A 26,929-nucleotide genomic window follows, 5' to 3' on the forward strand; every position below is an offset into this window, starting at 1 on the left:
GCGATGCCCTGTGGGTTGCCTGCAGCTACACAGCCCCTGGCTGGACCGACAGATGCCCCTGGGTTACTTCTCTGCATGATGCATGTCTTCTTTTTTCTCCCTTTCGGCTCCCAAGGATGTTAATGCGGGCGAGGGTAGCGAGTTTGCCGACAGTGGGATCGAAGGGGCCACCACCGACACGGACCTCCTGTCCAGGCGATCCAATGCCACCAACTCCAGCTACTCACCCCCCACCGGCCGCGCCTTTGTGGGCAGCGACAGCGGCAGCAGCTCCACCGGGGACGCAGCCCGCCAGGGGGTGTACGAGAATTTCCGACGGGAGCTGGAGATGAGCACCACCAACAGCGAGAGCCTGGAGGAGGCCGGCTCGGCGCACAGCGACGAGCAGAGCAGCGGTACCCTGAGCTCCCCGGGCCAGTCCGATATCCTGCTCACAGCCGCGCAGGGCACCGTGCGTAAGGCCGGAGCCCTGGCAGTCAAGAACTTCCTGGTGCACAAGAAGAACAAGAAGGTGGAGTCGGCCACCCGGAGGAAGTGGAAGCACTACTGGGTGTCCTTGAAAGGTGAGAGAGGGAGCATCCTTCCTGCAGTGCTGGGTACATCCTGTGCTCCGTGGTGCACCTGTGCAAATGATGTTTTTCAATTACATGGAACTTCTACTTCATGCTAATTTCAAAACTTATTTTGTGGTGGTAAGAATACTTAACGTGAGATCTACCTTCTTAGCATATTTTTGGGTGTACGTTACGGTATTGTTGACTAAGGCACGCAGTCATACAGCACACCTAGAACGTAATCATCGTATCTAGCTGAAACTTTGTCCCTTGATTAGTCACTCCCCATTTTCCTTCTCCACCAATGTTTTATTTTCTTTACTGTTTCACAGTTAAGCTATTGGAGCCTCTTGTCTAGTTTTCTCATATATACAGCTGGTTCTCCTGACAGTTTGAAAGGCTTGAGTTCTAAAAGAATATTTTTTTGGAATCATTCCAAAACGTGTGCCTCCCGAAGTGACTGTTTCGGAGGGAGAAGTCACTGGTTTGAATCTTATGAAATTGTCATTTGGGGGTAAAAAATGATGGAATATTGCTAATTTCATAGGGCTCAACCCAGTGCTTAATGGAATGTCTGAGCCATCTATGTTTGTGAAAAAGTCACTGTTTTATGGTCAGACTTTGAATATTTGAGTGTGTGTGTATATATATAGATATATATCTATATACATGTATATATATCTATATACAATGGTATATCTGTATACCATCTTTCTTTTCATTAGTAAGCATAATACATTTATGTCTTGCTATTCATTATTGCTTTACACACACTTTAGAAGTATGTATATGTATTTTTGCACATCTGCATATATCTTGGTAGTGTAGAAATTGTAACACATTTATGAGCTCTGTGTCTTAAAAAGAAAAACACTTCTCAAGACCGCTTAGAATCTTTGACACAAGATGGATTTGAAGCAGGGTTAGTACATGGCAGGATAGGTTAGACAGGTTAATAAGCATGAAGGATGGGCCCAGGAGGAAGAAGCCTGGGCTCAGCTGGTGTGGTGCACCCATGACTCCATCTGATACTGGATTTCACCAACTGTGGCTGGTGTAGAACAACCAATCCTAGAGGCATGGAACAGCCTAGAGCTCTGTGCAGTGGTGTAAATCCCCCGGGGACATGCAGGGTTTGGGTGGGCCCCATTGCTAATGCTGCCAGCTGTTGCTTCAGTACCTGGTGAAACAGAAAGGGAGAATGTTAATTAGACTGTAGTTCTTGCTGCATGTCACTGAGACCCACAATGACAGTGCCTCAAGCAAGACAGAACTTTATTTCCCTTCCACCTAGCAGAGGTGGAGCGTCTAAGAGTGATGGGCTGACTCTTTGCTGTTAAGTCATCCAGAAGCCAGAATTCCTTTTGTCGTTGCTTAACTGTCCCTAGAGCATTGTGTTAGTCTGAATGTTTAGGATAGCTCACCAGCGGGTCCAGGTTCCAGCGGAAAAATGGGGGAAGTGGAGGGGGTATCCCTCTGCACTGAGGGTACAACCTGGAAATTGCCTGCATCTCTTCTGCTTCCATCGCATTGGCCAGAAATGAGTCCAGCCTAGCTGCAAGGGAGGCAGGGATGGGCCCAGCTGAGCACTGGGGTTTCTATTACTGCAGAAGAAAGGGGGTTGTGTGTTTTAGGGAACAACCAACTGTCCCATAGAGGAGTCTTTCCTCTTGACAGCCAGTGCAGGGTAGCTTCCCCTACTGCCAAGGGCCTGTGTGTCTAATGTTGCTGCATGTTTAGGGTGGGCTGCTGTCTTTCTCTTCATGTCTAGCTTTTAAGACTTGCTGGGTTATTTCATCTTGTTGCTCCACTTCCAAGGATGTCTCAGGAAGAGTTAGGTTCTTTCTCATGTCCTTTTCTCATTCGGAAAGTCTACCTTAGTGGTTTCAAAGTTTGAATAGATGTGGAGTTCTGGCAGCCGTAGTATCTTCTGTGGAAAAATCACAGGAATTACTGATATTAAACTCTAAATTTTATTTTCTATACTAAATCAAATACCATAATATAGTCTATATAAAGTGTATATGAAATTTTGAACACACATGTGAAATAAGAATATTGAATTTGAGCAAATTCTGTCCGTTTACACATACGCACAGCACACTTTGCTTTTAGTTTTCCATCGTGAATTGGGAAAAGTGTATTTGATGTCATGGTTCTGCTTGTGAAACACAGATGTTCGTTCTGTGGGAGCATTTTGGAGAACTGCTACTGTTTTTTTTCACACGGGACCTGCCTTGGCTTAATTTAGAGGCACTACAGGGTCATGTCTGAGGGGCCCTGCTCTCTGCTCCTCCCCTAAATGTCCACACCACTGGACACTGCAACCTCTGTTCCCTTTAGCAGCCCATCTTATTGTTCATTTTGTTAACTAATGCTGAGTTGTTAACAACATGATTAGAAGACCACCTGCAGTCACGGTCACCTGAGATGCTTCCTGGGTTATATCCATACCTGCCCGATCTCACAGTTTGGAGGTGGGGCCCTGTATTAGTCCCTGTACTAGAGCTGCTATAACAAAGTACCACAGACTGGGTGGCTTAAACAAAAGAACTTTATTTTCTCACAGTCCTGGAGCCTAGAAGTCTCAGATCAAGGTGTCATCAGGTTTGGTGTTTTCTGAGGCCTCGCCCCTGGGCTTGCAAATGGCCGTCTTCTTCTAGTATCTTCATGTCCTCCCTCTGTACCTGTCTATGTCCAAATCCCCTCTTCTTATAAGGACGGCAGTCATATTGGATTAGGGCCCGCCCTTATGACCTCGTTTAATTTTAATTACCTCTGTAAAGACCTTATCTCCAAATACAGCCATATTCGGAGGCCCTGGGTTAGGACTTCGGCATAGGAACTTGGGGGGATATAATTCAGCCCATGACAGGCCCGGAATTTGTGGTTTAAACAGGCTTCCCAGGTGATTCTTACACTAAATATGAGAATAACACCGTTAGTGGCGTAGAATAAAAATAATTAGGTGATTTTTTACTTGGGACGTGGAAGCGGGGGCTGTTTTGTTTCTGCTGTTCCTTTAGAGAATAAATGATCAAGGAAGGCAAGGTGTGGGTGCTCAGCCCACACACCCATTAGAGAAGGGAGGCTTCACTTTCTTGGTGACCCAGATCTGAGTGACACAATCTGTCAGGATCCAGGCCCAGAGCACAGAGCTGCCGAGTCCTTTGCTTCTTACTCCTGACAGGTCCCATTATATATTGACAAACTTGGGGCTTGTCCTTGCCACTCAAAGGCAGGGCTTGCTGCTGACTTGGGCTTGGATATGGAGAAATAAAAAGCAGAGTACCTGGGAACCGTAGGCTAGAAAATTCTCCTAAGATTCTTTCACTTTTGACAGAATAATTAATTTTACGAAAAAAGGTTTTATTTAGAATTAATCTCTGGAGTGTCTCCATCCACAACTGAAAAGCATACAGATTATGTTCAAGTGAAGATGAAGGTAAATGGTCCTGTTACCAGGGACCACGTGGTTCCCAGATTTGCTGCTTCTCATTAATCTTAAGATTGGAACATGTAGGGCTTCCCTGGTGGCACAGTGGTTGGAAGTCCGCCTGCCGATGCGGGGGATGCGGGTTTGTGCCCCGGTCCGGGAGGATCCCACGTGGCGCGGAGCAGCTGGGCCCGTGAGCCATGGCCGCTGAGCCTGCATGTCTGGAGCCTGTGCTCCGCAACGGGAGAGGCCACAACAGTGAGAGCCCCGCGTACAGCAAAAAAAAAAAAAAAAAAAAGGAACATGTAGATAATTGAGTACAAGCTGATTTTTAACCACCCACTGTCACGGGCGATTGTAAACCAACTTTGAAAAATTATGAAAACATCAATTTGGGAAGACATAAGATGTTCAATGTGATGTGTGGATGCCCCGTATCCATTATCTATAGGCTTCAGTCTCTGTTCTCAAACTATGGTAAAGCTGTGTTGCTCTTTTTCTGTTACGGATTTGTTCATCATTAGCGTAATATTAGTCCTAAGGATTATTTAGAGCAGGGTTTCTCAACAGAAGGCCTATTGACATTTTCTGGATAATTCTTTGTCATGAGGCCTGTCCTGGGCATTGTAGGATGTTTAGCAATATCCCTGTCCGCTACTCACCTCCTTCTGTTCCCCACCCCCAGGTTGTGACAGCCAAAAATGTCTCCCGACTTCACCAAATGTCCCTCATTCAGCAAGATTGCCCTACCTCAGGAACCTCGGATTTGGTGGAAAAGGGCCTCCCCTTTCCATTTCTTTTCTTTTTGTGTCTCTGAATCTATGTTAGCTTAAGAGATGGAAAGAAGAGGTATAGATGATTCCGAACATGACCTCTATGTTCCTGTAAAAACTTGAGATCTTCAAAATAACAGGAATTATAAGAAAAACAGGGTTGGGGCAGAACACTCCATAAGTATATAATTAAATTATATGTAAGCAACTTATTACTACAAAACTTAAAGAAATAGAAAACAAAACCCTACTAAAATTACTCTCATAACATTCCTAATTTCCAACAAGAAATATCACAGAAAACGTACAACCTTAAGAAAAAAATGTGAATATAACTTGAATGGATTAGAGGAAGAATTGAAACTCCTGAATTATGGAGACAAAGACAATAGTTATAAAACCATGAAATTCAGGAACACCATGCAATAGAGTTTTAGGCAGAGCTCACGGTCAGGCTGTACCAAGGCAAACACTGTGAAACGAGTGGGCCTCGCGTGCCTGCGTGCTGCGTGCGTCTGTGCTGGGGGACATTGCATCCAGCAGCTGTTACATGCTCCTGTGAAATCTTACGGGCTGGGAAAAATCGCCTTTGCACTCATGTGACTTTTCCATTGATCCCCATCATTCTACGTTGTCAGTTACAAATTTGCTTTACAGAAGTTCATACTGCAGGCGAGTAGATTGTACTTGGAAGTCTTTGTGATTCACATAAACGGTGGCCCTTGCTTGTGGTAAGGAAGATGTTGAAGACGGACCAAGTGGCTTATGTTGAAGTTAAAGAGTCAGAAAACTGGGCCCAGGTTTCCCCTGAAATGATGACTTGAGAGCAAGTGCTCAGTGAGTAATTACTAATAAAGTGCGCCTCACATGTAGGCCATGACGGAGGGTATCTATTGAACCCACCTTGCCACAAATGTAGGAAAGGTTTCTATTGCTCCTGTCTCATTTATTTTCACAGTATAATTAAGTGTGGACCAGGCCTCTGGCCTCCCCCAGGCCTTCATATGTGTGCCATGTGTTTCCTCTTCCAGGAGGAGCAAGGACATAGCTTATCTCTAGAAAAACATTTTATAGAAAAGATCTGAGACTAAAAGTCTGTCATTTCGTTCCTTATCCTGAAAGCACCTAAAGCCAGTGTTATATTTTGTTTTCTCCAAGGGCATAGTCAAAAAACCCAATAAATTGTGTTCTCTGGTTGCATATCCTGTGAGACATATTGGGAGGGACCCCAGTGGGACAGAACTGGTGCCGGTCCTCACTCAGCGGTGCTTGCTGTTCAGGCCTGAGAAGCTGAATTTACAGCCACCACTGGCCAGAGGAGCCATCAGACCCCCGTATGCCTGTGAGGATATCTGTCACATTCTAAAACAGGAAGTAAGATCTTAAAGAACTTGAGGGCATGAATGATGAAACTGTGATTTAAGAGTCTTAACATTGTAAATCAACTATACTTCAATTAAAAAAAAAAAGTCTCTGTCCAAGCCCATCCAAGACTTAGTACAAGCATGGCCCCATTCTCTTCACTTCCTAGGTTTCACACTCATTTCCAGCCCTTTCCTGGTAACAGGGCACAAGCAACAGTTTCCACTACAGACTTTTTTGTTGCATGAGCACCAAATACTCACACGGACCCCCATTCTGTTTCCTCAGGGTGCACACTCTTTTTCTACGAGAGCGATGGTAGGTCTGGAATAGACCACAATAGCATCCCCAAGCATGCCGTCTGGGTGGAGAACAGCATCGTGCAGGCCGTGCCTGAGCACCCCAAGAAGGACTTCGTCTTCTGCCTCAGCAATTCCCTGGGTGATGCCTTCCTTTTTCAGGTTTGTTGGGCTCCTCCTTTGCAGAGCATTTCAAATCTCTTACCAGATACCTCCATCTCCTGCCCGTGTACCTCACCCTGTTTTCCTTTGAGTGGTGGGTTCTATCTTTTGCACATTATAGGAACAAAAACGATGAATGACAAAATAAATGTCTATACTGAGTTCCAGGAATGATTGAACTCACCCAGAGGCCTCCACAGTGAAGCCCGAGGAGGGGTGTGGGTTGAAGGATTTTTCACTGTAGTCTCGATATCATTTGTGTAGCACTTTAGAGAAAGGATCATGAATTCCTTCATTTAGACATGATTTGCACTGTCAAAATTTTTCATCATAATATGTTCTCTTCTAATATTACTCATAAAGTAAAATCATGACATCCCAGAAATGACTAGCTATACCCAACCAGTTTCTCTTCCTCATCTTTTCAGAACTTCGGAATGAAAGTTCTTGAAGTTTGATGGTTAATTGTATTAAAAAATACCAACCTGCTTATCACTTCAGGGTTAACATTTGCTCCTATAAGGAATCCTTTGAGTTTGGTCAGTTGTGATACACTTTTTGTGGTGTTAGTTAGGCTTTCTTCATTTATTCCCATAATACAGGAATTCCTCAAGCCTTTATTCCATGCTTCCTATGTGCTATGCACAGTGATATTGAGAATACCAAGAAGATATTTTGATATGGTTTCTACACTTAAAAGTGTTCACATATAATATGGGAGACACATTGGAATGAATTGATCTTTTGTGGTAAACCTTGACAGTGAATGGTAAAGGAAGAGTAGGGATGAACTGAGTGAAATTGACAGTGAGGATATTCCATGCCACAGAGAGAGTTGCAATAAAGGCATGACAGAGAGTAATAGGTTATCTCACCATGTTTCTGGGTTTGTCTCCTATAGTTATTTCCATTTGGGCAATTAAAGTAAGAAATATAAAGTAGTAACTTTGTTTGTGAACAATCAAAAAGCATGTATTTTTTCTCTTTTAATCTATGATGTAAAACACACATAAGGAAGAGTGCACAAACATAAATTTATTGCTCAATGAAGTGTCACAAAGTAACCACCACCCAGGCCAAGAAACAGAAGGTTCTAGCACCCTACAACCTTACATGAATCCATTCAGCTTACTGGTTGAATAGAGTGAACATGTATTATATTATCTAAGCCAGAACACTTTTGTTCATCTGGGAATGTCTTCATTTCTCCTTCATTTTTGAAGATAGTTTTGCTGGATATAGAATTCTTGATTGACAGTCTTATTTCAGTGCTTTGAAAATGTCACTGTATTGCCATCTGGCCCTCATAGATTCTAATGAGAAATCACCTGTTAATCTTAAGAGGATCCCTTTTATAGATAAGTTGCTTTGTTCTTGCTACTTTGGGGATTTTATATTTGTCTTTAAACAGTTTGATTATGATATGTTTAAATATTGATTTCTTTCAGTTTATTATACCTGGAATTCATTGAGTTTCTTGGATGTACTGATGTATATACGTGTTTGAATCACATTTGGAAAGTTTTCAGCTGTTATTTTTTCAAATAATCTTCCTGCTCATGTCTCTTCTCTCTTCTCCTTCTGGGACACCTATTATGTTTAAGTTAGTATGCTTGATTGTGTCTCATAGATCTCTGAGACTCTGTTCATCTTTCTGTATTCTGTTTTTGTTTTGTTTCTTAGACTGGATAGTCTCAGTTGACCTACTTCAAGTTCACTGATTCTTTTTTTTTGGCAGTTCAAATCTGCTCTTGAGCCCCTCTGTTGAATTTTTCACTTCATTTATTCTACATTTTAACTTTAGAATTTGTATTTGGTTCTTTTTAAAAGAGAATAATTTTTATTTCACTACTGATATTCTCTAATGATTGGAGAGATTACCTTAAGTGCCCAGAAGTAATAAATCTCTCACTCTTTCCCAAGGACCTCTGTATGTACCTCTTTAACACTTAGGCAGTTAGTTTACAGCTCTGCCATAGTCTTCACCTCTGCTTGCACAGAGCCTCAAGATCAGCCTGAGGGGTGAGCACAGGGCCTTCTCAGGGTTTTCTGAGCATGTGTACAGTTCTGTGCATGTATGTGATCTTCTAAATTCTGAGGACTATGGATATCTTACTCCCCAGCTTTTCCTAAAGTTTCTCAGTCAACTCTTTTTTGCCCCAGCTGTTACCACAACCTCAGGCAACTGTGATATTAAACAGTTGTCGCTGATTGCTTTTTACAAACAGGCCTGGAGTAAAGGGTTGTGTACATGAATGAGTTCTGAGTCAAGTCCAATAGCTACAAGCCCTGTGAATGGGGATTTCTTATGCAGTATTAAACAGGTCAGATAATGACTTTTCTGAGAATGGTGTTTTGGGGGAGCTCCAAACGCATTCTGCCCCCTTCAGTGGCTGCTTTTTTTTTTTTTTTTTTTTGCCGTACGCGGGCCTCTCACCGTTGTGGCCTCTCCCGTTGCGGAGCACAGGCTCCGGACGCGCAGGCTCAGCGGCCATGGCTCACGGGCCCAGCCGCTCCGCGGCATGTGGGATCTTCCCGGACCGGGGCACGAACCCGCGTCCCCTGCATCGGCAGGCGGCCTCTCAACCACTGCGCCACCAGGGAAGCCCCTTCAGTGGCTGTTTGACTGCTGGTTTTCAACATGAATGTGGAGATAGAGAGATGATGATGAGAATAGTGCATTAAGATGCCCTTATACTTAATATTGTTACTGAGATCAGCCTTTTTTTTTCAATAAATGCACCTCAAGTCACAAGACTTAATTTCCAGAGTTCTGAAAAAGTCCATCTTGACAATTTTTGCCACTGTTGTTATTGCTTTTATGGAGGATCATCTTTTTGAGGTTCTTATTCTCCCATTGCTTCTGATGGACTCATGAGGACACTTTAGAGACTAGACAATTTTAAGAGCTATAGCAGCACTATTAACAATTACGCCAGGATAATAGGCATAAGTTTCAATAGTCCTAGGCTAACTGGGATGTATGACGACCTTTCAGTATGTACATTTGAGTTGACCCCAGTTTGTAGGGATCCTGAGCTGTATTACTATGAGTATTCATTCTTCTATCTATGTTCAGGATACATCTGTCCACATTTCTTTTGGTACATACCTAGGACTGGCATTGCTGGGTCATGGGATATATGCACACATTCAAGTCTGCTAGATACTGTCAGTTTCCAAAATTATTGAAATAATTTATGTTCCCATCAGCAGCCTAGGAGAATTCCAGTTCTTCCTCATCCTTGTCCACACGTGTTATTGTCAGATCTTTTTTTTAAAAACTATTAGTGTGAAGTTGAGCATGTTTTTATGGGTTTAATGACTATTTCAATATCATCTTCTGTGAAGTTTTTCTTTCAGTCTCCTGCCTCTTTTTCCATTTAGTCGTCTTTCTTCTCTTGATGATTCATAGCAGTTTTTTACATATTTTGTAGATCATCTCTTTGTTGATTATATGCATTGCAGATATCCTTTTCCATGAGGTAGCTAGCCTTCTACTCTCTTAAAGTTATTCTTTGTTATACCAAAACTTTTAGATTTTAATGCAGTCTCATTTCTCAAGTCTTCCCTAATGGGTAGCGCTTTGTGTATCCTATTAAAAAAATCTACATGCTCTGTCTCCTGAAAATATTCCTCTATATAACTTATAAACCATCGTGTTTCCAAATCTAGCATACCTTTTTATTAATTAATGGGATATCTTGCAAATGAGGAAATGCCTAACTACTCTAACAATAATAACGTTATTATGATATCAGCAGTTATCTTTTACTGCGCCCTTATTGGATGCCACTGCCTTGAAAGTGTTTTACAATGTGAATCCACTTAATTCTTCTGGAAGTCAGTGAGTTAGATTGTGTATCCATATTTTGACTAATTGATGTGGATTGTGTAGCCCCTTCTGTGAAGCTAAGGCTTACAAAGGCTAATGATTGGATGTCAAGTCACAGTTACTGAGTGTTGGGGCTGGATTCAAACCAAGCCTCTCTTTTGCTGAAGCCCCTTCTTGTCTAAGTATATTATTTATCCCAATACTGTTACTACTTACCCTAAGAAGAACATGGGCAAGAATCAGTGATTACAGTAAAAAGTGACTTTTTCTCATTCTTAGAATTAAGCCACTCATTGGGAATATTTCAAAACTGTAACTTGATTTTGGCCATTCTTGCCTCATTATACAGGTTAGATGATAATCTCATTGATTTCAGGATACTCTCTTTTTTACCTGGACACCCATGATGTGAATTCCTTTTGAAAGGACTTTCCTGGCCATAAAATTGCTAATAGAATCTGAATACCCATTAGGCCACATTGAATAAAATTCTTCTGTGGCAACATAGGACCTTATTCATGAAAACCTCTGTGTCCTCTTGTTTCGGTGAAATTTTTATGCTACTTACGTGGGATAGAGCACAAAATGAACCTTTTCAGAGGAAATTACTGCTCTTTGGGATCCATGAGGGCATTTTCTACCTTCTACTTATTGTAATCCACATGACTCTGGAGGGGCTGAATTTGAAAGGGACCTGTGTGTGTAGGGGGTGAGGCTAAAGCGAGGGAGATCAAGCACGATTATGGAAATAATTTGTAGGTTATTCCAGCCCCAGGGCGCAGTTCAGTGCACACAGTTTCCAGAGCTCGTATGCTTCTGATCTGATGCTGTTATTCAGATTCGCGCATGGAAAGGAGATTCATGTCACCAGCAGAAGTAGAAAAGGGGTTTTGTGTGCCGGATGGGGGTGGGAATGGGCATGAATGTTAGAGCAGCTTATATAGAGGAAGCGCTACCCTGTCTGCAAAGGGAGGCTATAGCTCCTGCATTTAAACTATTTTAATTAGCGTTCTTCCCTCCAACTGGAAGCCAGAAATAGCACCCATCACCTACAAAGTACCGTTTCCTCTCGGCCCTCTCTTCATCCATTAAGGGAGGATGTTACATACAATTCCAAAAAGCTCAGTGACTTTTATGGTAACGTATCCTAATATTAGTTTTAAATTCCTATATTAAATGCCTTGGGAACATAGTTAGCAGGCAGAGTAAGAATGATGCCTGATTGGGTAGAAAATCATATGCAATTATATATCTAAAGAAGTGTAGAAAATATTATCTCTAAGGGGTCATTGCCTTTCCATAGAATGTTTCTTATCATTAGGAATGTCACTTGTATGAGGCTACAGCATGCATATATATATATATATATATATATATATATATATATTTTGCTGATCCCAAACTCCTAATTTTTATAGCATGCATATTTTAAAAAGACCCTTTTAAAAGAAGAATAGTATTTGTATCTTTATGTTGAGTTGGGGATTGGATGTGATAATGCAAGTCAGGTATCTGATAGCAAATGCTCAATAAATGTTATAGTTAGCATTTTAATTATAAGAAAAAGAGACTAGTTCCCCAAGTATCTTTACAGAAGTTGAGTGTGGCTTCTCTGTGAAAAGTCTAAGGCTTTGAGTTTTATCATGCTCTGGGGAATTATCTTCAAGTGCCACATCTAGTTCTGTGTGTCAGACTCAATGAAGGTCATTGGCATATGCCCTGGACAAGGGCAGCCAGATTAAGAAAAAATCTGGAAATCCGCTTTCACAAGGAGCATCAAGTAGCCTTGGTAGAAAAGACTTTAGAAGGGATTTAGTATCTTGGACCTGAGTAGATTAACATCCAGCCTCCCTCGTAAGGTAGGCACCATCTCTGCAAGGCCCCCGCAGCTGGTCAGCCTGGACAGCTGGACAGCTGTCCATCCCTGGGAAGCTCTCAGCTCTTTAACCATCTATTTTGTTTGTTGGCTCCAAGTTCTAGAAAGTTCTTCACCATGTTGAGATAATACGTTCTTTCCGGTGACTTTTGCCATTTCCCTTTGCTTCCATATTCTCCCCCAGAATTTAAAGTAAGCCTTTCCTGCTTATTCTTTCTCATAACCTTCTAAATACTTGAAAACAGCTCTCATTTCCCTCCACCATGTCTCCTGTTTAGGTCTCCCTGCTTGAGGTTTCCGAGCCAGTCTCCCTATGATTCAGTTCCTCTCTCTTGTAATCGTGTTCCAGAACCTGACACCCTGTCAGGTTCTGCCCTGTACTGCCTACATTTCAGTTCCTGTTCCTCTCATTTCGTCCACGATGCTGGTGTCAATTCCTTAATTTACTAGAAACCACAACAAACGGATGACTCATACCCAGCTTGTGGTCTATCCAATCCTCAGCATCAAGGTCTTCTCCATCTTATTTTAATAGATTTTTTGAAAAGTCCAAATGCAGAACTTAGATTTACCTCTTTGAAATTTTATCTTTGCGGTTTTCGTCCATCTAATGAAATCATCTAGGATCTTAATTTGATCTTCCCTGATGTTTATATCTCTCCTAACTTAGAGTTATCTACAGATATGACAGATTCAATGTTTGGTCTGTATTCTCATTGTTAAGTGTTGACTTGGTCTCTAGCTAAGTCCTGTTTTCTCATCACTGTAGATCGTTTCCCTGCCTCTCGCCAGCCACTTCAGAAATATTTACCTTTGGTTTTGGCATAAATTAGTTGTGCAGAAGGGTCACCAATGGCATGTGTGGAACTCCAGGCCAAATTTTTTAATCTCTGTAAAGAATTGGACTCAACCCAGATCATCTTGTCAGCACCATTCTGGTGGCTCAATCTCATACGATCTGGTGAAAGAAATAGCAGATATGACCCACGAGCCATAGACTCAAGTTCAAGAGCTCCTTAGGGCATCCTATTAATGCCCCATTTGGGATAGAGGATCAGAGAGCTCCCTGAAGGGGAGAAAGTGAATGGGGTCCCTCCTGGACCCTGCCCATTCCCAGTACCAGAGGGGGCCTTTTCAAAGGATGAGGTGCCATTGGACCTGCTCTAAGGAGAGTATTATGGGAGAGTATGGATGTTGAAGTGCAAAATGATGCACAGGGCTGGTAATTGTTTGCAGTGCATGCCCTACTATTAGTGTGTTCAGAGGTTTCTCCACATACGTTAAAAGTACAGTGCAGAGATATAATTGTGGCTGAGTTAGATTTTAGCATACAATTTGTATTCTGTTATGTATCATCCAAGTAATGTTACTAACAGTATTCCTCTTCCTTTTTACAATATTTTAAATTTGTATTTAAGTCAATATGAACAGATAGCTTCATTTATTTATTTATGTATGTAATTAAAGTTTAGTTGATTTACAATGTTGTATTTGTTTCAGGTGTACGGCAAAGTGATTCAGTTATATATACATATTCTTTTTCAGATCCTTTTCCATTATAGTTCATTACAAGATGTCGAATGTAGTTCCCTGTGCTACATAGTAGAACCTGGTTGTTTATCTAATTTATATGTAATAGTTCGTATCTGCTAATCCCAAACTCCTAATTTATCCCCCTGCCCCCTGCTGCCTTTCCCCTTTGATAACCATGAGTTTGTTTTCTATGTCTGTGAGTCTGTTTCTGTTTTGAACACATAGTTTTAAATAATTCAATTAACCTGAAAAGAATTAAAGTGAAATTCTCTTCCCATACTCCCTTACCCTCTCTTCCAATCATTGCTCCCTTAATCAACTGTACTCCACTATTTTAACTGGTTGTTTTTTTTGTTGTTTTGTTTTGTTTGTTTGCTTTTTCTTGCATTTACCCTCATTTCTCATCCATATGCTTATACTGTTACTGACCAGGATTCTTGGACTCCTTAATCAATAGAAATTGGTAAGAGGCCAGATGAGAAGTTCTGGCAAGGCTTTACTGGGACTGGAGCTGCAACATGAGGGAGAGAAACAAGTAACAGTTTCCCTTGCTCACTCTCTGAAGGGGGGCAAGCTTGACCCTTAAATGGGGTGAGGGTGGGGATGGGTTGGTGGGTCGGGCAGGAGGGGTGGTTTGCCCACCCCCTTGGTGGTGCTATGCACAGGGATCACGCACAGTACCCTGCGTTTGCTCCTGACACGTCAGAAGTGGCAGTTGGGTTTTTGGTCTTTTTGTATCTTATTGTTCATAATTTGCTCCAACTGCACATGTATGCAGTTATTTTTAGTCCCTTATAGTTACTTTGTATTCTACTGCTGGTGGAGATGTTTGTCCAGGGGCAAGTAATGCAGCAAAGGGTCCCAGGTCCCAGCCTGTCTCAGTACTATTTCTTAACTGACCTTAGACATGAACTACTGATTTTCTGTTATGATAGATGAATATCTAGCTGTATTATACACACATTCTCCTTTCCTCATCTTCTGTATGGTTACATGAAAATTTGGGGTTAAGTCGGTAGTCCCTGTTACTCTGTTTTGATGTCATCATGCTGTATGACCATATAAATAGTATTAGCTGCTGAGCCAAATAATGTACTATCATTTTATTTCCTTTCTTGAACAACATTTTGTTTTTTGCCCGTAGTTAATGATTATCAGTTTTTTTTTTCCTGTTTAATTTGCTTATTTCTGGTTACTTCACAATATTTTCTAAATCTCCAATTCATTAAATAGTTGATTAGTACTGTTTTTTTTCCACTGGAGCCTGCCCTCCCCTGGCCCTTTATCCTCCTGCTTCAGTCTTGTCTCTCTCTAGGCCTCATGCATGACAGTCACCATGTTAACTCATCCGTGTGCTCTGGTGCCTGCCTTTTATGCTGGAGGCTTTTCATCACATGTCTGGTGATCCTTAGTTGTCTGACCACATTTAAGCATGAGATACCAAAGAAGCACTTGGATCTCATCAGTGCACATTGTCATCTACTGGGGGCTATGACAGTATGAACAGATTGGGAGGCCTTTTGTGGAGGGGGTCCAGTTGATAATATTTGTTGGCCTTTTCTGGGGGCTACTCAGCTTTGCCATGGCCACTCACTGGGTCAGGTTTCCATGTATTCCTTTGTTTGCAGTAAACAGTTCCTTCTATTTTTGTGTCTGACTTCCTGGAGCCTGGAGCCTCTCTTATTCTTGAAAGAGTTCACCTGGGGTGGGTGAGAGGTGGGGAGGTAAGGGTGGGAGTGGTGCCCAGTTACATGACTTTCTCCAGTGGATGAGAGGAGCCCCAGATTACAATTATGGGGTCATATCTGTCATTCTCTTTATAGGTATTAACACTGATGGTTTAATTAAGTCTTGTATAAATAAAACTCTAAAATGTGCTAAGCAGAGAACCAATGAGAAAAAAAGACGTTTCAGGAACTCACACAGGAACTTCATTCCCACCTAGCCTCTTAAAATTAATGCATAACTTTATTCTCCTTTTTGTTTTTTTAAAGTGGAAAAAAGTTCAACCTACTTTACAATTATTCTTGTGCTTCTATAAACTCAAATTATCTGACATTTTAGTTTCCTAGATCTGGTACCACCTCTCTTGTTTAAAATGAATTTCCCTTTTCCTGCCACTCACGTAAACCATTGATTATCTGGAATCACGAAGTATCCTCCATCCAGTTGGGTGATTGAAGCTGGATCTATTTAAATACATAATGAAGCCCTGTGCTTCATCTTAACTCTGCACTCAAAGGGGCTCTTATGCAAAATGCACTTTTTGCTGATTCTATTCCTCTGTCAGCAAGAACTGTGCTTATTCCCTTCACTGAACTTGATACAGTATTTATGGCATCCCCAGCAGGCAAAAAGGAAGAAGCACACAATTCACTCTCTCTGCCTGTCTGCTGCTGTTTGTTTCGTGGAAAGTGACGCATGTGGAAGAAGTTGAGACGGTACCACTTGGTGGTCTCTCCTTCCTGCCTTTTTGACCACTGGATTCTGATGGAGGGCGCTGGAGTGGACCTGGTATCCCTAATTAAACTTGCCTGGTTCGAGAAGGTGATGCAAGGTTGGCGGCTTTGAAAAGCTTTTTCTAGCCTGTCAGAGTTTAAATCCTGGCGTGGCCACACTGGAGAACACTGTATCAAGTTAGTGGCCTGCTGTGATCAGCTCAGAAGTTAAGTGTTAAGCCTGCAAACGGCTAGGAACTGTTTCGAGAGCTGTCTCTACTTAACCTGCTGCTAACAGCGGTCAGCGCCGTCTTTGCCCACCCTCTCAGCCACACGTAGCCCGTGTATGCCGCTGCCAAAGGACAGACTCTGCTGAAAAGCTCATTTAGTGAATTGTCCTTCTTAGAAATTGATTTGTCCTAATGGTAGACAATGGCAGAGACCGCTGTTTTATTTAGGCAGGACAGTAGGAGCAAAAATTCTCTCTAATGGAGCTGCCTTCAGCCTCTGACAGGTTTTAAAAGCAGCTGGAGACTTGAACGTCCTTAATGGTTAAAAGGCTGATGGCTAAATTTTTCATAACGTTGTGATCATACTCTTCTAAACACCTTTCTCTAGATTATGAGACCTGGTATGTTTTTTCCCCTTCTTTTTATTTTATCTTATTTAAAAGTTTTTAAGTTGTGCTAAAATATACATGACATACCATCTTAACTGTGTCCAAGCGCACAGTTCAGTGGCATTAAGTGCATTCACATTGTTGTGTACCCATCGCCACCATCCATCTCCAGAGCTCTTTTCGTCTTGTAGAACTGAAACTCTGTACCCATCAAACTCCCCATTTTCCTCTTCCCCTAACCACTGGCAACCCCCATCTTCCTTTCTCTTAAATAAATAAATTCCAGGATAGCTACACCTTTCAAAGGAGGTTTAGCTTCATCAACTAGTATCGGTTTCCTTCATTTCCACCTCTTAAGTGGGAGGCAAACATAAACTCTCTGACATGAGAATGGGGTGTGTTGCCCCTGGCTGAGTTTGAGGAGAATCTCACAGGCGGAAGGAAGAAGGGGCTCTCTTTACATTAAGTGAAGAGACCAAAAAGCTGTTGTTCTGCAGAACCTATCAGCTTGTGGCTCCTCTTGGAGGGTAATACTGTGTTATACAGACTCTTATTTAAAAAAACGTCACTTATTTTGAAATGGAGTTCTTACTTTGCTAGTGTATCAGTCAGGATGGGTTAGATTATGCTGCAGTAAGGAACAACCCTCACATCTCCATGGCTTAACATACCTTTTCATTCTGGCCATGTGTCTGTAGGACATTGGCTATGAAGCTCTTCTCATCCTAGACACTTAGGGACCCAGGCTGACAGAAGCTCCATCTTGCCCCACAATTCCAGGACTGCAAGCAAAGGGACAAGAATTGGGTGAATCAGGCTTTTGTTAACTAGTAACACATGGTGCTTCTACTCAGATTCATTGGCCCCAGCCAAGTGGCATAGCCACACCTAACTTCACAGGAACCAGGAAAATTCCATCCCTCTGTGTTCCTAGGGAGAGCTCAAAAGGAGTGGGCAACAATAAAAACCCCACAGCTAGGTTTTCAGAGCAATTGGTGAGAGCTGGGGGGCAGGGCTCTGGAGTGGTGTGTGTGTAGCATATTAAAAAAATTTTTTTTAAAGAATAGGATTGACGGAGATCAGGGTTTATAATAAATGACTGTGTCATCTCTAATTTTACCGGGCTTTAATTTCTTCATCTGTAAAATCGTCACCTGGACCCCTTCTGGATGAATATATTTATTTAAAATGTAAAGTTTGTAACTTGTATTTAACAGAGTTTGTATCAGGAGTTTTAAGCTCTTTCTAACTATTCCTCAGATATTATGTCAGGGTTGTAGGTATTTACTTTTCTTCCCCTGGGGTGGGGGTGGGGGAGGGGAGGGGAGGGGAGGCAGAGATGAGTGAGGATCGTCTTGGGGGAATACAGGGAATACATACTGACCTCTCACTGAGCACTGATGCACCAGCTGTTTTTACTGGAGACACATCCTCTCCTCATTAGTGACATGCTACCTCTGCATGGATTCCATCTGAAACACCCCCCAATATCCTTTTCACATGGGTGAAAACACCAGCTCCCTTCACATCTAAAAGCTCCTTGTTTCCATGGAGCTGTGCGTACAAAGGGGAAAAGCATATTTTGGCTCAGGGGACTAGCTGTTTATCAGATGCTGCCAGGCACTTTAGAGGACAAAGAAGTGATGCTGGAAAAGGTCATGCTGTTGGGGACTTCCATTACAACCTTGCAGTGACAGTTTTTCCTGAAAAATAGACTCTGAAGGGTAATATTTTTTAAGATAGTTATAGAAAAATTATGCTTAAATATTAGGGTAATATATCTTGGAAGGACCTTTTAAAAACTGTCTATTAAAGGATACCATATACACAGAAAAGTACACATCTTGATGATGTTTCACAAGCTGGGCACACCCGTGACATAACACTCACATAACCAGCACCCAGATCCAGAAGCAGAATGTGGCCAGCACCCCAGAGACCTCCCTGTGCTTCCTTCCAGATGCTCCCCCTCTCCCCACAACTCCCATCCAACAACTCTTCTGACTTCTAACAGTGTACGTTAGTTTTTGCCTGTGTTTGTACTTTATATAAATAGAGTCTTATAGTCTATACTCTTCCGTGTCTGGCTTCTTTTCCTCAATGTTATGTGTGTGAGATTTATCCATGTTGTAGTGGGTAGTTACTGGTCTTTCATTCTCGTTGCTGTGTAGTATGGCACTGTGTGATTATACACATTATTCACTCATTCTCCTGTAGACAGGTGTTGGGATAGTTTCTAGTTTTGTCCATTGCAAGTTGTACTGCTGTGAACATTTTGGGACATATATTTTCGTGAGCACAGGAATGCATTTCTGTTGAGAATAGACCCATGAGTGCATTTCGGGGGTCACAAGGTGTGCATATATTCCACTTTAGGAGGTAGTACCAAATAGTTTTCCAAACCAGTTAGACCAGTTTACTCTCCAGCAGCTCATAAGAACTCTGGTTGCTCCATATTTTCACCAGCACTTGGTATTTTCTTCTTGGAAGTTTTTCTTTCAGAAAAGAATCCTTACTTCATTGTTTTCCCATCTGAACTGATTCCTTCTCTAATAAATTTTAGAAAGTGGGGGGAAGGGGGCGGTGAATAACCCCATGTGGCAAAATACCCACTGATGCTGAGGCACGGAGAGACAGCAAACGTTTTAGTTGCACCAGGCAGGAGGAAGCATGGTGGTTTTATATGTTGGGGGATCTTAAACTCTGGGTTTTTCTTGAATAACTTTAAAGTGATACACAAAGACAAAATGTAACGTAGTTACTTTCCAAGAGGAGATTAAATATTAAGAATTCGAAGTGGCGTTTTTAACTCTCAAAGAATTAAAGGGGGGAATGGGGGGTGAAATGGATAAAGGTAGTCAGTTCTAAGCTTAGTCAGTTCTAAGCTTCCAATTATAAGATGATTAAGTCCTAGGTGTGTAGTGGAAAAAAAGATGAATCTCATATACACACATTGCCTTTTTTCCGAACTTTCTCTACCTACAAGTGTTTACCTTTGACCTCCATTGTCTTTTTCTCTTCTTCTTTTCCCACTCAGTCCTCACAAAATGATTCCATTTGCTTTATCAGGTGGTACTTCTGTTGTTTCTTTAGGAGAATGTCTAGCTATTGAAGTCTTCTTTAGATACAGGCAAATATTTTGTTGTAAACATAACAACTGACAGATTGTCTAGGTTTGTCCAGTGTGTGGTGTCTCTGCTGGCAGACACCATTTGTAACACTTGATGCAGTTTCTTTTGTGGAATATGATGAGATTCAGAAATAACATAGACACCTGCGGTGGTGCCTTCACTTAAATTTCAGTCATGTGGGTGGGGTCCTGTTAATAGAATTTTGTTTGCAAACCATGGCTCAAATGAGTCAGGAAACTAGGAAGATGCATCAGAGGGAAAAAAAAAAAACAACAGTGTTTTGTGCGTGAAAAATGATGTCGTCAGCTACTTTAATATTGAAGTAGCCAAATAGACCCTTTGTTCAGATGAGCTAACTTCTGAGCATTTACTAAACTTCTCTAGGTTTGAGGCGATACTCATTGATTGAGTTCCTAAAGAATTAATCATGGCACATTGTTACCCATGAGCTATTCCCCCAACTTTTGCCTTTCAGAACACTGTGAGTCACAAGCAAGCCCACTTTGAGGTTACCTGCCCATTGGTGGGTGTTACCCAGCATTGTCTTTAAATCCCCTTTGACCTGGTAATTCTTAGTGGCTGGGATCCTGCTGAGTGATTGCTATTCCTAGACACTTCCCTAAGACGGTATTGCTTCTCGCTCCTTGAACTACCTTCCCAGCCCTAGTTTTGTCATGGCTGCTTGGCTCTGGCAGGGGACCTGTGGATTGGGGTCACTGTGGTTCACTGGGGGAAGGTTTGTTGCATCTTCCTTGGCCAATAATATCCCTCGGCCTCACTCTCACCATGGAACTGACCAGTCCTCTCTGGAAACTGACCTTTGCTTCATAGCAACCCACTTAACTGGAAACTAAGCTGTCTGTATAGGATTATCACATATACAAGTATTTTAGTGCAAACTACCGTAGACTGGGTGGCTTAGAAACATTCTGGAGGCTGGAAGTCTGAGATCAGGGTGGAAGCATGGTTGGGTTCTGGTCAGGCCCATTCTGTGATTCATAGATGGCTGTCTTCTTGTTGTGTCCTCACGTGGTAGAAGGGAGCTAGCTAGCTCTTTGGCCTCTTTCTTAGAAGGGCACTAATCCCCTGTATGAAGGCTCCACCCTTATGACCTAATTACCTCCCAAAGTCCCCACCTCCTAATACCATCACACTGGGGGTTATGATTTCAATGTTTGAATTGGGGGGTGGGGGACACAAATGTTCGGTCCACTGCAACAAGTGAGTTCAGTAAGTACACTGGGTGAGCAGACATGGTGGCCTCATTCCCGTCAGCTGTTGGGGGCTGGGGGTGGGGAGGGGTGGGGTGGGGTTGGGGTGGGGTGGGGTGGGGTTGGTGTCTGACCTAAGACTAACTTCTTTTAGGTGTTCTCTGAAGGAGGAGTTCAGAAAGGTTAGCCTTCCTCATGGGGTGTCTAGACCTGCTTCCTTGACTCCCAGCCATGGCTTGTCTGGAAATGCACTGGTTTGTCTATGATAACCTAAGAGGTGGCTGTTTCTTCTTGGCCCCCACCTCCCCCATCACAGACCACCAGCCAGACGGAGCTGGAGAACTGGATCACTGCCATCCATTCTGCCTGTGCAGCCGCTGTCGCAAGGCACCATCACAAAGAAGACACGCTCCAACTGCTGAAGTCGGAAATCAAAAAACTGGAACAGAAGATTGATATGGATGAAAAGATGAAGAAAATGGGCGAAATGCAGCTGTCTTCAGTCACTGATTCAAAGAAGAAGAAAACTATATTAGATCAGGTAATTGTTCTTCCGTGTTTAGACGTGGGCAAAATCCTTAGGTCTTGAAAGTTTTTCTGCTGCCTTGGAATCGAGAAGCATTATCAGTTATCTCACTGTCAGCCTGTCATCCCGACTGCTAAATTCTTTATTGTGACTGTCAGTTTTCCTCACCCATTGTTCACAGTTGATTGTTATGAACTAAAGGGAACAATATTAAATTGAATGAAAGACAGAAATCTAATAGCAGAGCCCACCCGCTCCTACCAGTGGCATGCTGTTCCTGGGGATCTGTGTAACTGGAAAGTCTGCAATTTCATTCCCCACGTTATCAGGTTAACTTGGTGCTTAACTGTGATGGGGATTTATTCCTGACTCCTCAATAAATTTAGACTTCTAAATTTAGGGGAAAGGTAGAGTGTGTTTTAAAAATATATGTATAAATTGCTGTATATGTGCACAAGTATATTTCATGCTGAAAAGGAAAGATTTCGTGAGATAAGAGAGGACATTTTTGCCTTCAATTTAGTTGTTTAAAAGTCGGTGATAGCCACCTAGTAACACTTTGAAACTTTGCCTAATATGTTGGGAAATAATTATGTGAATAAATACTATTTAAATAATTGACCAGCATGTGATCTTCCATATTTCTCTCGGTCTATTCTTTGCCTCTATTACCCGGTACTGTATTGTTTTTTAAACAGAGGTAAAAACCACATAACACAAAATTAACCACTTTAAAGCATACAATTCAGTGGCATTTGGTACATTTACAATGTTGAGTAACCACAACCTCTGTCTAGTTCCAAAACATTGTCATCTACCTCAAAAGGAAACCCATACCTTTTAAGCTGTTGTTCCCCTCTGCCCTGGCATTCAGTCTCTATGGATTTACCAATTCCGGATGTTTCATACAAATGCACTTGCATAATATGTGACCCTTTGTGTCTGACATCTTTTAGTTAGCATAATGTTTTGGAGATTGATCCTCATTTCAGTATGTATACTTCATTCCTTTTATGGCGGAATATTATTCCATTGTATGTATACACCACAATTTGTTTACCCATTCATCTGTTGATAGACGTTTGGGCTGTTTCCATTATTTGACTGTTGTGAATAGTGCTATGGATATGTGTTTACACTAACACTGTATTTTAAGTTGAAGTGAAAAGGTAGGTATCAACCATTAATCAATATCCACATCATAGCTAACATCTCTGAGCCTCCACTATATGCCAGACCCTGGTCCTGACTTATTATCACTGACTTATTCTTGCATTATCTTATTCAATCATCACATCAGCCTCAGGAGGTAGGTATTATTTTGCCATTTTGAAAAATGTGGGAATATCTTGGATATATCCTCTGGTTGGAACTGTGTATTCCAGAGTCTGGGTCTACACCATCTAGTTTTCCACTGTCCCACCCTGTACTCTCTACCACCCACCTCTTCCCAAAAGCTCTTGGCCTATTTGCCTCTGATTTTGAAATCACCTCGCTTTTCTTCTTCTCTGTCTTCCTATGAAAAGCCACCTCTTGGGAAGCCATATAATTCTCCAGTGCTGGAAATCCTCCATTTTTTTACGTCTTCTCCCTTGGGTTTGTGGTCCAGAGCCTGGAGCTGATGGACCTATCATGGCCGCAAATGTGAAATCTATGATGGGAGGGAAGAGAGCAACTAAGGATATCTCTTCTATTTATCATACTGAATTTATGTCTATAGATGTTTGCAGAAAAGCATGTAAGCTATGGAAACAATAATACTTGACCTATTACCTAAGAAATTTAGGGTACCTGGTATTTACCCCTTAGGACTACAATTAATACCTTTATAACAGAAATTTGTACATTTGTGTGGGATAAAATTAACATTTGTTTTCCCTCTTTCTCCCCACTCTTTTCCCATATTTTCCCCGCTGTAGATCTTTGTTTGGGAGCAGAATCTTGAACAGTTCCAAATGGACCTGTTTCGCTACCGCTGTTACTTAGCCAGCCTCCAAGGTGGGGAGCTGCCCAACCCTAAAAGGCTACTTGCCTTTGCAAGCCGTCCAACGAAAGTGTCAATGGGCCGCCTTGGAATCTTTTCTGTATCATCTTTTCATGCGCTGGTGAGTAGAAGCTGATGTATTTTTGAAAAATATTCATCTTGACTATTAATCCTGAGCCCGACTTGACAAGAGTCTCTGAAGTAGTTTTCTAGTTTACTGCTCTGTGTGGATTTCTGATATGTCCTCCCTTGGTCACGGATGCAAATCTTCACTTGAATCTATTCTGACATTTATTACTTAAGCCTCTCTTGATGGGCCCTTAATTATTGTGCAAAGAAAATATGAAAGGTATTACCTTAAGAGATCTTTGCATGTGGTGCTTGTGGATAACTCATGTCATTTTTAGGCAGTGTCATCATGTTTTTAACCCCAATACGTACTTTTTATATTTACCTCATGGAAATGGTAAGTGGAAAGCTTGTTCTCTCATACATAAATGTGTTTTTTCTCTCTCTCACTTGCCCACGTGAAAACACATACACCATATATTGAACACAGATCTCTTTGGAAATCTTCCTTTTCACTTTATTTTTTACCATGGTTTTGGTGACCGTAAATAACTGAGGCATTTGAAGAAGGCCATGACCTTCTGTGTGATAAACAGCCCAACATATGTAGTTGCTCGGAGAAGAGAATTTTCATCTGACCTCCAGAGCGGCAGGTTGTGTAGTTGTATGTTTGCAATCTGTAATTTCATGTACACGCTAAATTGCTAACAGCTTTATGTACTTTGGGCCCCTTTCTTCTCAAAAATTGCTATGCGAGTAACATGGTTTTAGCCCATCCAAATCAACACCCACTTAAAATGTACTGCACCTTAGCACATTTGCTGTGAAATTAAATGTTAAGTCCTAGGTTCCAGAAACCGCCTTGAAGAACCTTAGCTGCTCTTGGCTTGCCGTGTCAGCTGTACCCTTCAATTGAATTCAGAGCTGTAATTCAGTCAGAGCCGTTTGTATTCTTTATAAATAGATTAGCATCATCATTCAGATAATTGGGGCAGATTTACATTTTTAAAGAAGTCTTAAACAAATTTCTGGAGTTATTAAAACTGGCATCCCGATTTGTTCTACTAATTACAGCTCAGCTCTTGGTCTCCCTGGCTACCACCTCTCCGTATAGCTATTAAGTCCTGTTTTTTAGTAGGCATGGATCAAAGTGCTGCGATGAATAAATCTGGCAGTTTTCAGTTTGTGGCTCTCGGTCTGTCTCTGTGAGACCTGGACACCACTTTGTAACTTAGCCAAATCTCAGTTTGCCTGTTCTGCAAAAATATTGGGATAAAAATTCTTGTTTACCACACTGAGAATGTCGTAAATTGAGGGAGCATTTTTATTAAGGAAGCTTGTGATACCCATGATGTGGCATCAGTATTAATACTAAATCCCAGGCTATCCAGAAGGCTCTTTCCTTCTCCTGGGCTTGGTAGACTTTGGAGAAAATAATTTTGCTGTCTACCTAAAACTTCTATGCCTTTATTATTTTCTTCAAAGCCATTGGAGCTAACCTCTCAGAGACGGGGAAGTAGAAGCCACTGAATTACCCTTCCATAATTTATCTCCAGACCTTCTAATTTCCTCTGTCTCAGTATCTGTGATTTGCATGTACTTTTCTTTTGATGGGCAGGCTATTAAAATCTGACCAGCAGAAGATGGGGGTGGGAGGGTTAGTAACTCTTTTAGGTTTATTTGGTCAGTGATTTTGAAGGAGAATATTTAATTCCATATGTGCCACTCTCTGTTCCTTTGTTCTTTTTCTTTTCCTTTTTTTTTTTTTTTGCTAGCTGCAGCAGTGACATGGTTCTGGGTGTGTATGTGTCCTTGCAAACTTCTCTTTTCCATGAGAGGTTTCAATCAGACAGAACAAGTTAAGCAAGCCTGTTGGGTATCTCTTCCTGTTTGTTGCTCTATCTCCTATGGAAGATCCTGGGCAGGGAATTTTTACTGTCTGATTTATTGGCTACTTATTTTTTCCTTCTTTCCTTGTCATTTGACCCCAGAGAATTTTTTTCTCCTTGGGGTTGAAACATTCTTCAATTTAGCCTTTGTCCAGACTTTTTTTTTTTTCTTCTATTAAGTGGGGAGCATGGGAGGAGGAGGTGTGAGGGCAACAGGGCTAGAGGAGGAGATTTGAGCTACACTTTAAGTACCGTTCACCAGGAGGGCTTCCCATCATGCTCAGTGATTTTCAGTAATTAACTGAAGGGTCCCCGCTGTACTCTTTGAAAGAAGGTTATCATTGTTCTTGTTTGCACAGATGAGCAGAATGATAGAGTAATCAGGTTCCGGCCACAAAGAGAGGCATTGTCTGGGCCAAGATCATTGAGAAACTCTTGAGCTCTTGTCCAGCAGTTCTTTTGCCAGCTTTTTTTCCTCTTCCTCTAAATCCCTTTGCTCATTTTGAGTCATTATTGTCTTGGGAGCAGCAGTAACTTTTGCAGTTTACAAGGCCCCCAACAGTTTAGAGTAGTTACTATAAGAACTTTAAATAAACAGTCCATTTGTTAAACAGACTAAACTAACTGGTCAGCTGGTAACTGAGAGTATTTATGGTTGTTTGCCTTTCTCTTCTGGACTGTGTTTTTCTAAAATTATACACGAAAGAGTTACTGTGTAATTGTGACTGTGGTATGTAGGATATCTGCTTCTGCTTTTCCGTGTTTGTTTATTTATTCATTCAGTCAACAAATAAATGTGAGTGCCTGGCATATGTCAGTTACTATCCTCTGATTAGGGTTATAGCAGCGAACAACTCCAGAGTTCTTGTCCTATTGGAGCCTATCTTCTTGTGGGAGAGATGATAATAAAGAAGTAAACAATCAGGCAAACACAAGAAGTTCAGATACTGATGTGTGCTGTGACACACACACACACAGAGTCAACCCTTTGTTTCCACGGGTTCTGCATCTGGGGATTCAACCGGCCATGGATTGAAAATATTCAAAAAAATAAATTACAAAAAGTTCCAAAAAGCAAAACTTGAATTTGTCCAACTATTTACATAATATTTACATTGTCCTTACAACTATTTATATAGATTTACATAGTATTAGGTATTATAAGTAACCTAGAGATGATTTAAAGTACACAGGAGATTGTTATGTAGGTTATATGTAAATGCTGTGCCATT

General features: G+C 41.6%; 1 protein-coding gene across 19 annotated transcripts in view; it reads left to right on the forward strand.

Moving 5' to 3' along the window:
- Positions 1 to 26,929, forward strand: part of TIAM1 (TIAM Rac1 associated GEF 1) — a 146,363-nt gene that overhangs the window by 26,226 nt on the left and 93,208 nt on the right. For all 19 annotated transcript variants that reach the window (XM_089910318.1, XM_089910310.1, XM_089910325.1 and 16 more), the window contains 4 exons: positions 116 to 563; positions 6,414 to 6,586; positions 21,546 to 21,770; positions 23,675 to 23,860. In XM_089910318.1, coding sequence (XP_089766444.1) covers positions 116 to 563; positions 6,414 to 6,586; positions 21,546 to 21,770; positions 23,675 to 23,860 — 1,032 coding nt within the window. The remainder of the gene's footprint in view (positions 1 to 115; positions 564 to 6,413; positions 6,587 to 21,545; positions 21,771 to 23,674; positions 23,861 to 26,929) is intronic.

The sequence above is a fragment of the Delphinapterus leucas genome, chromosome 4, assembly GCF_059928025.1.
Source record: "Delphinapterus leucas isolate spDelLeu-1000000601 "Yukka" chromosome 4, BTC_Dleu_Yukka2, whole genome shotgun sequence".
In the NCBI taxonomy this organism is placed as follows: Eukaryota; Metazoa; Chordata; class Mammalia; order Artiodactyla; family Monodontidae; genus Delphinapterus; species Delphinapterus leucas.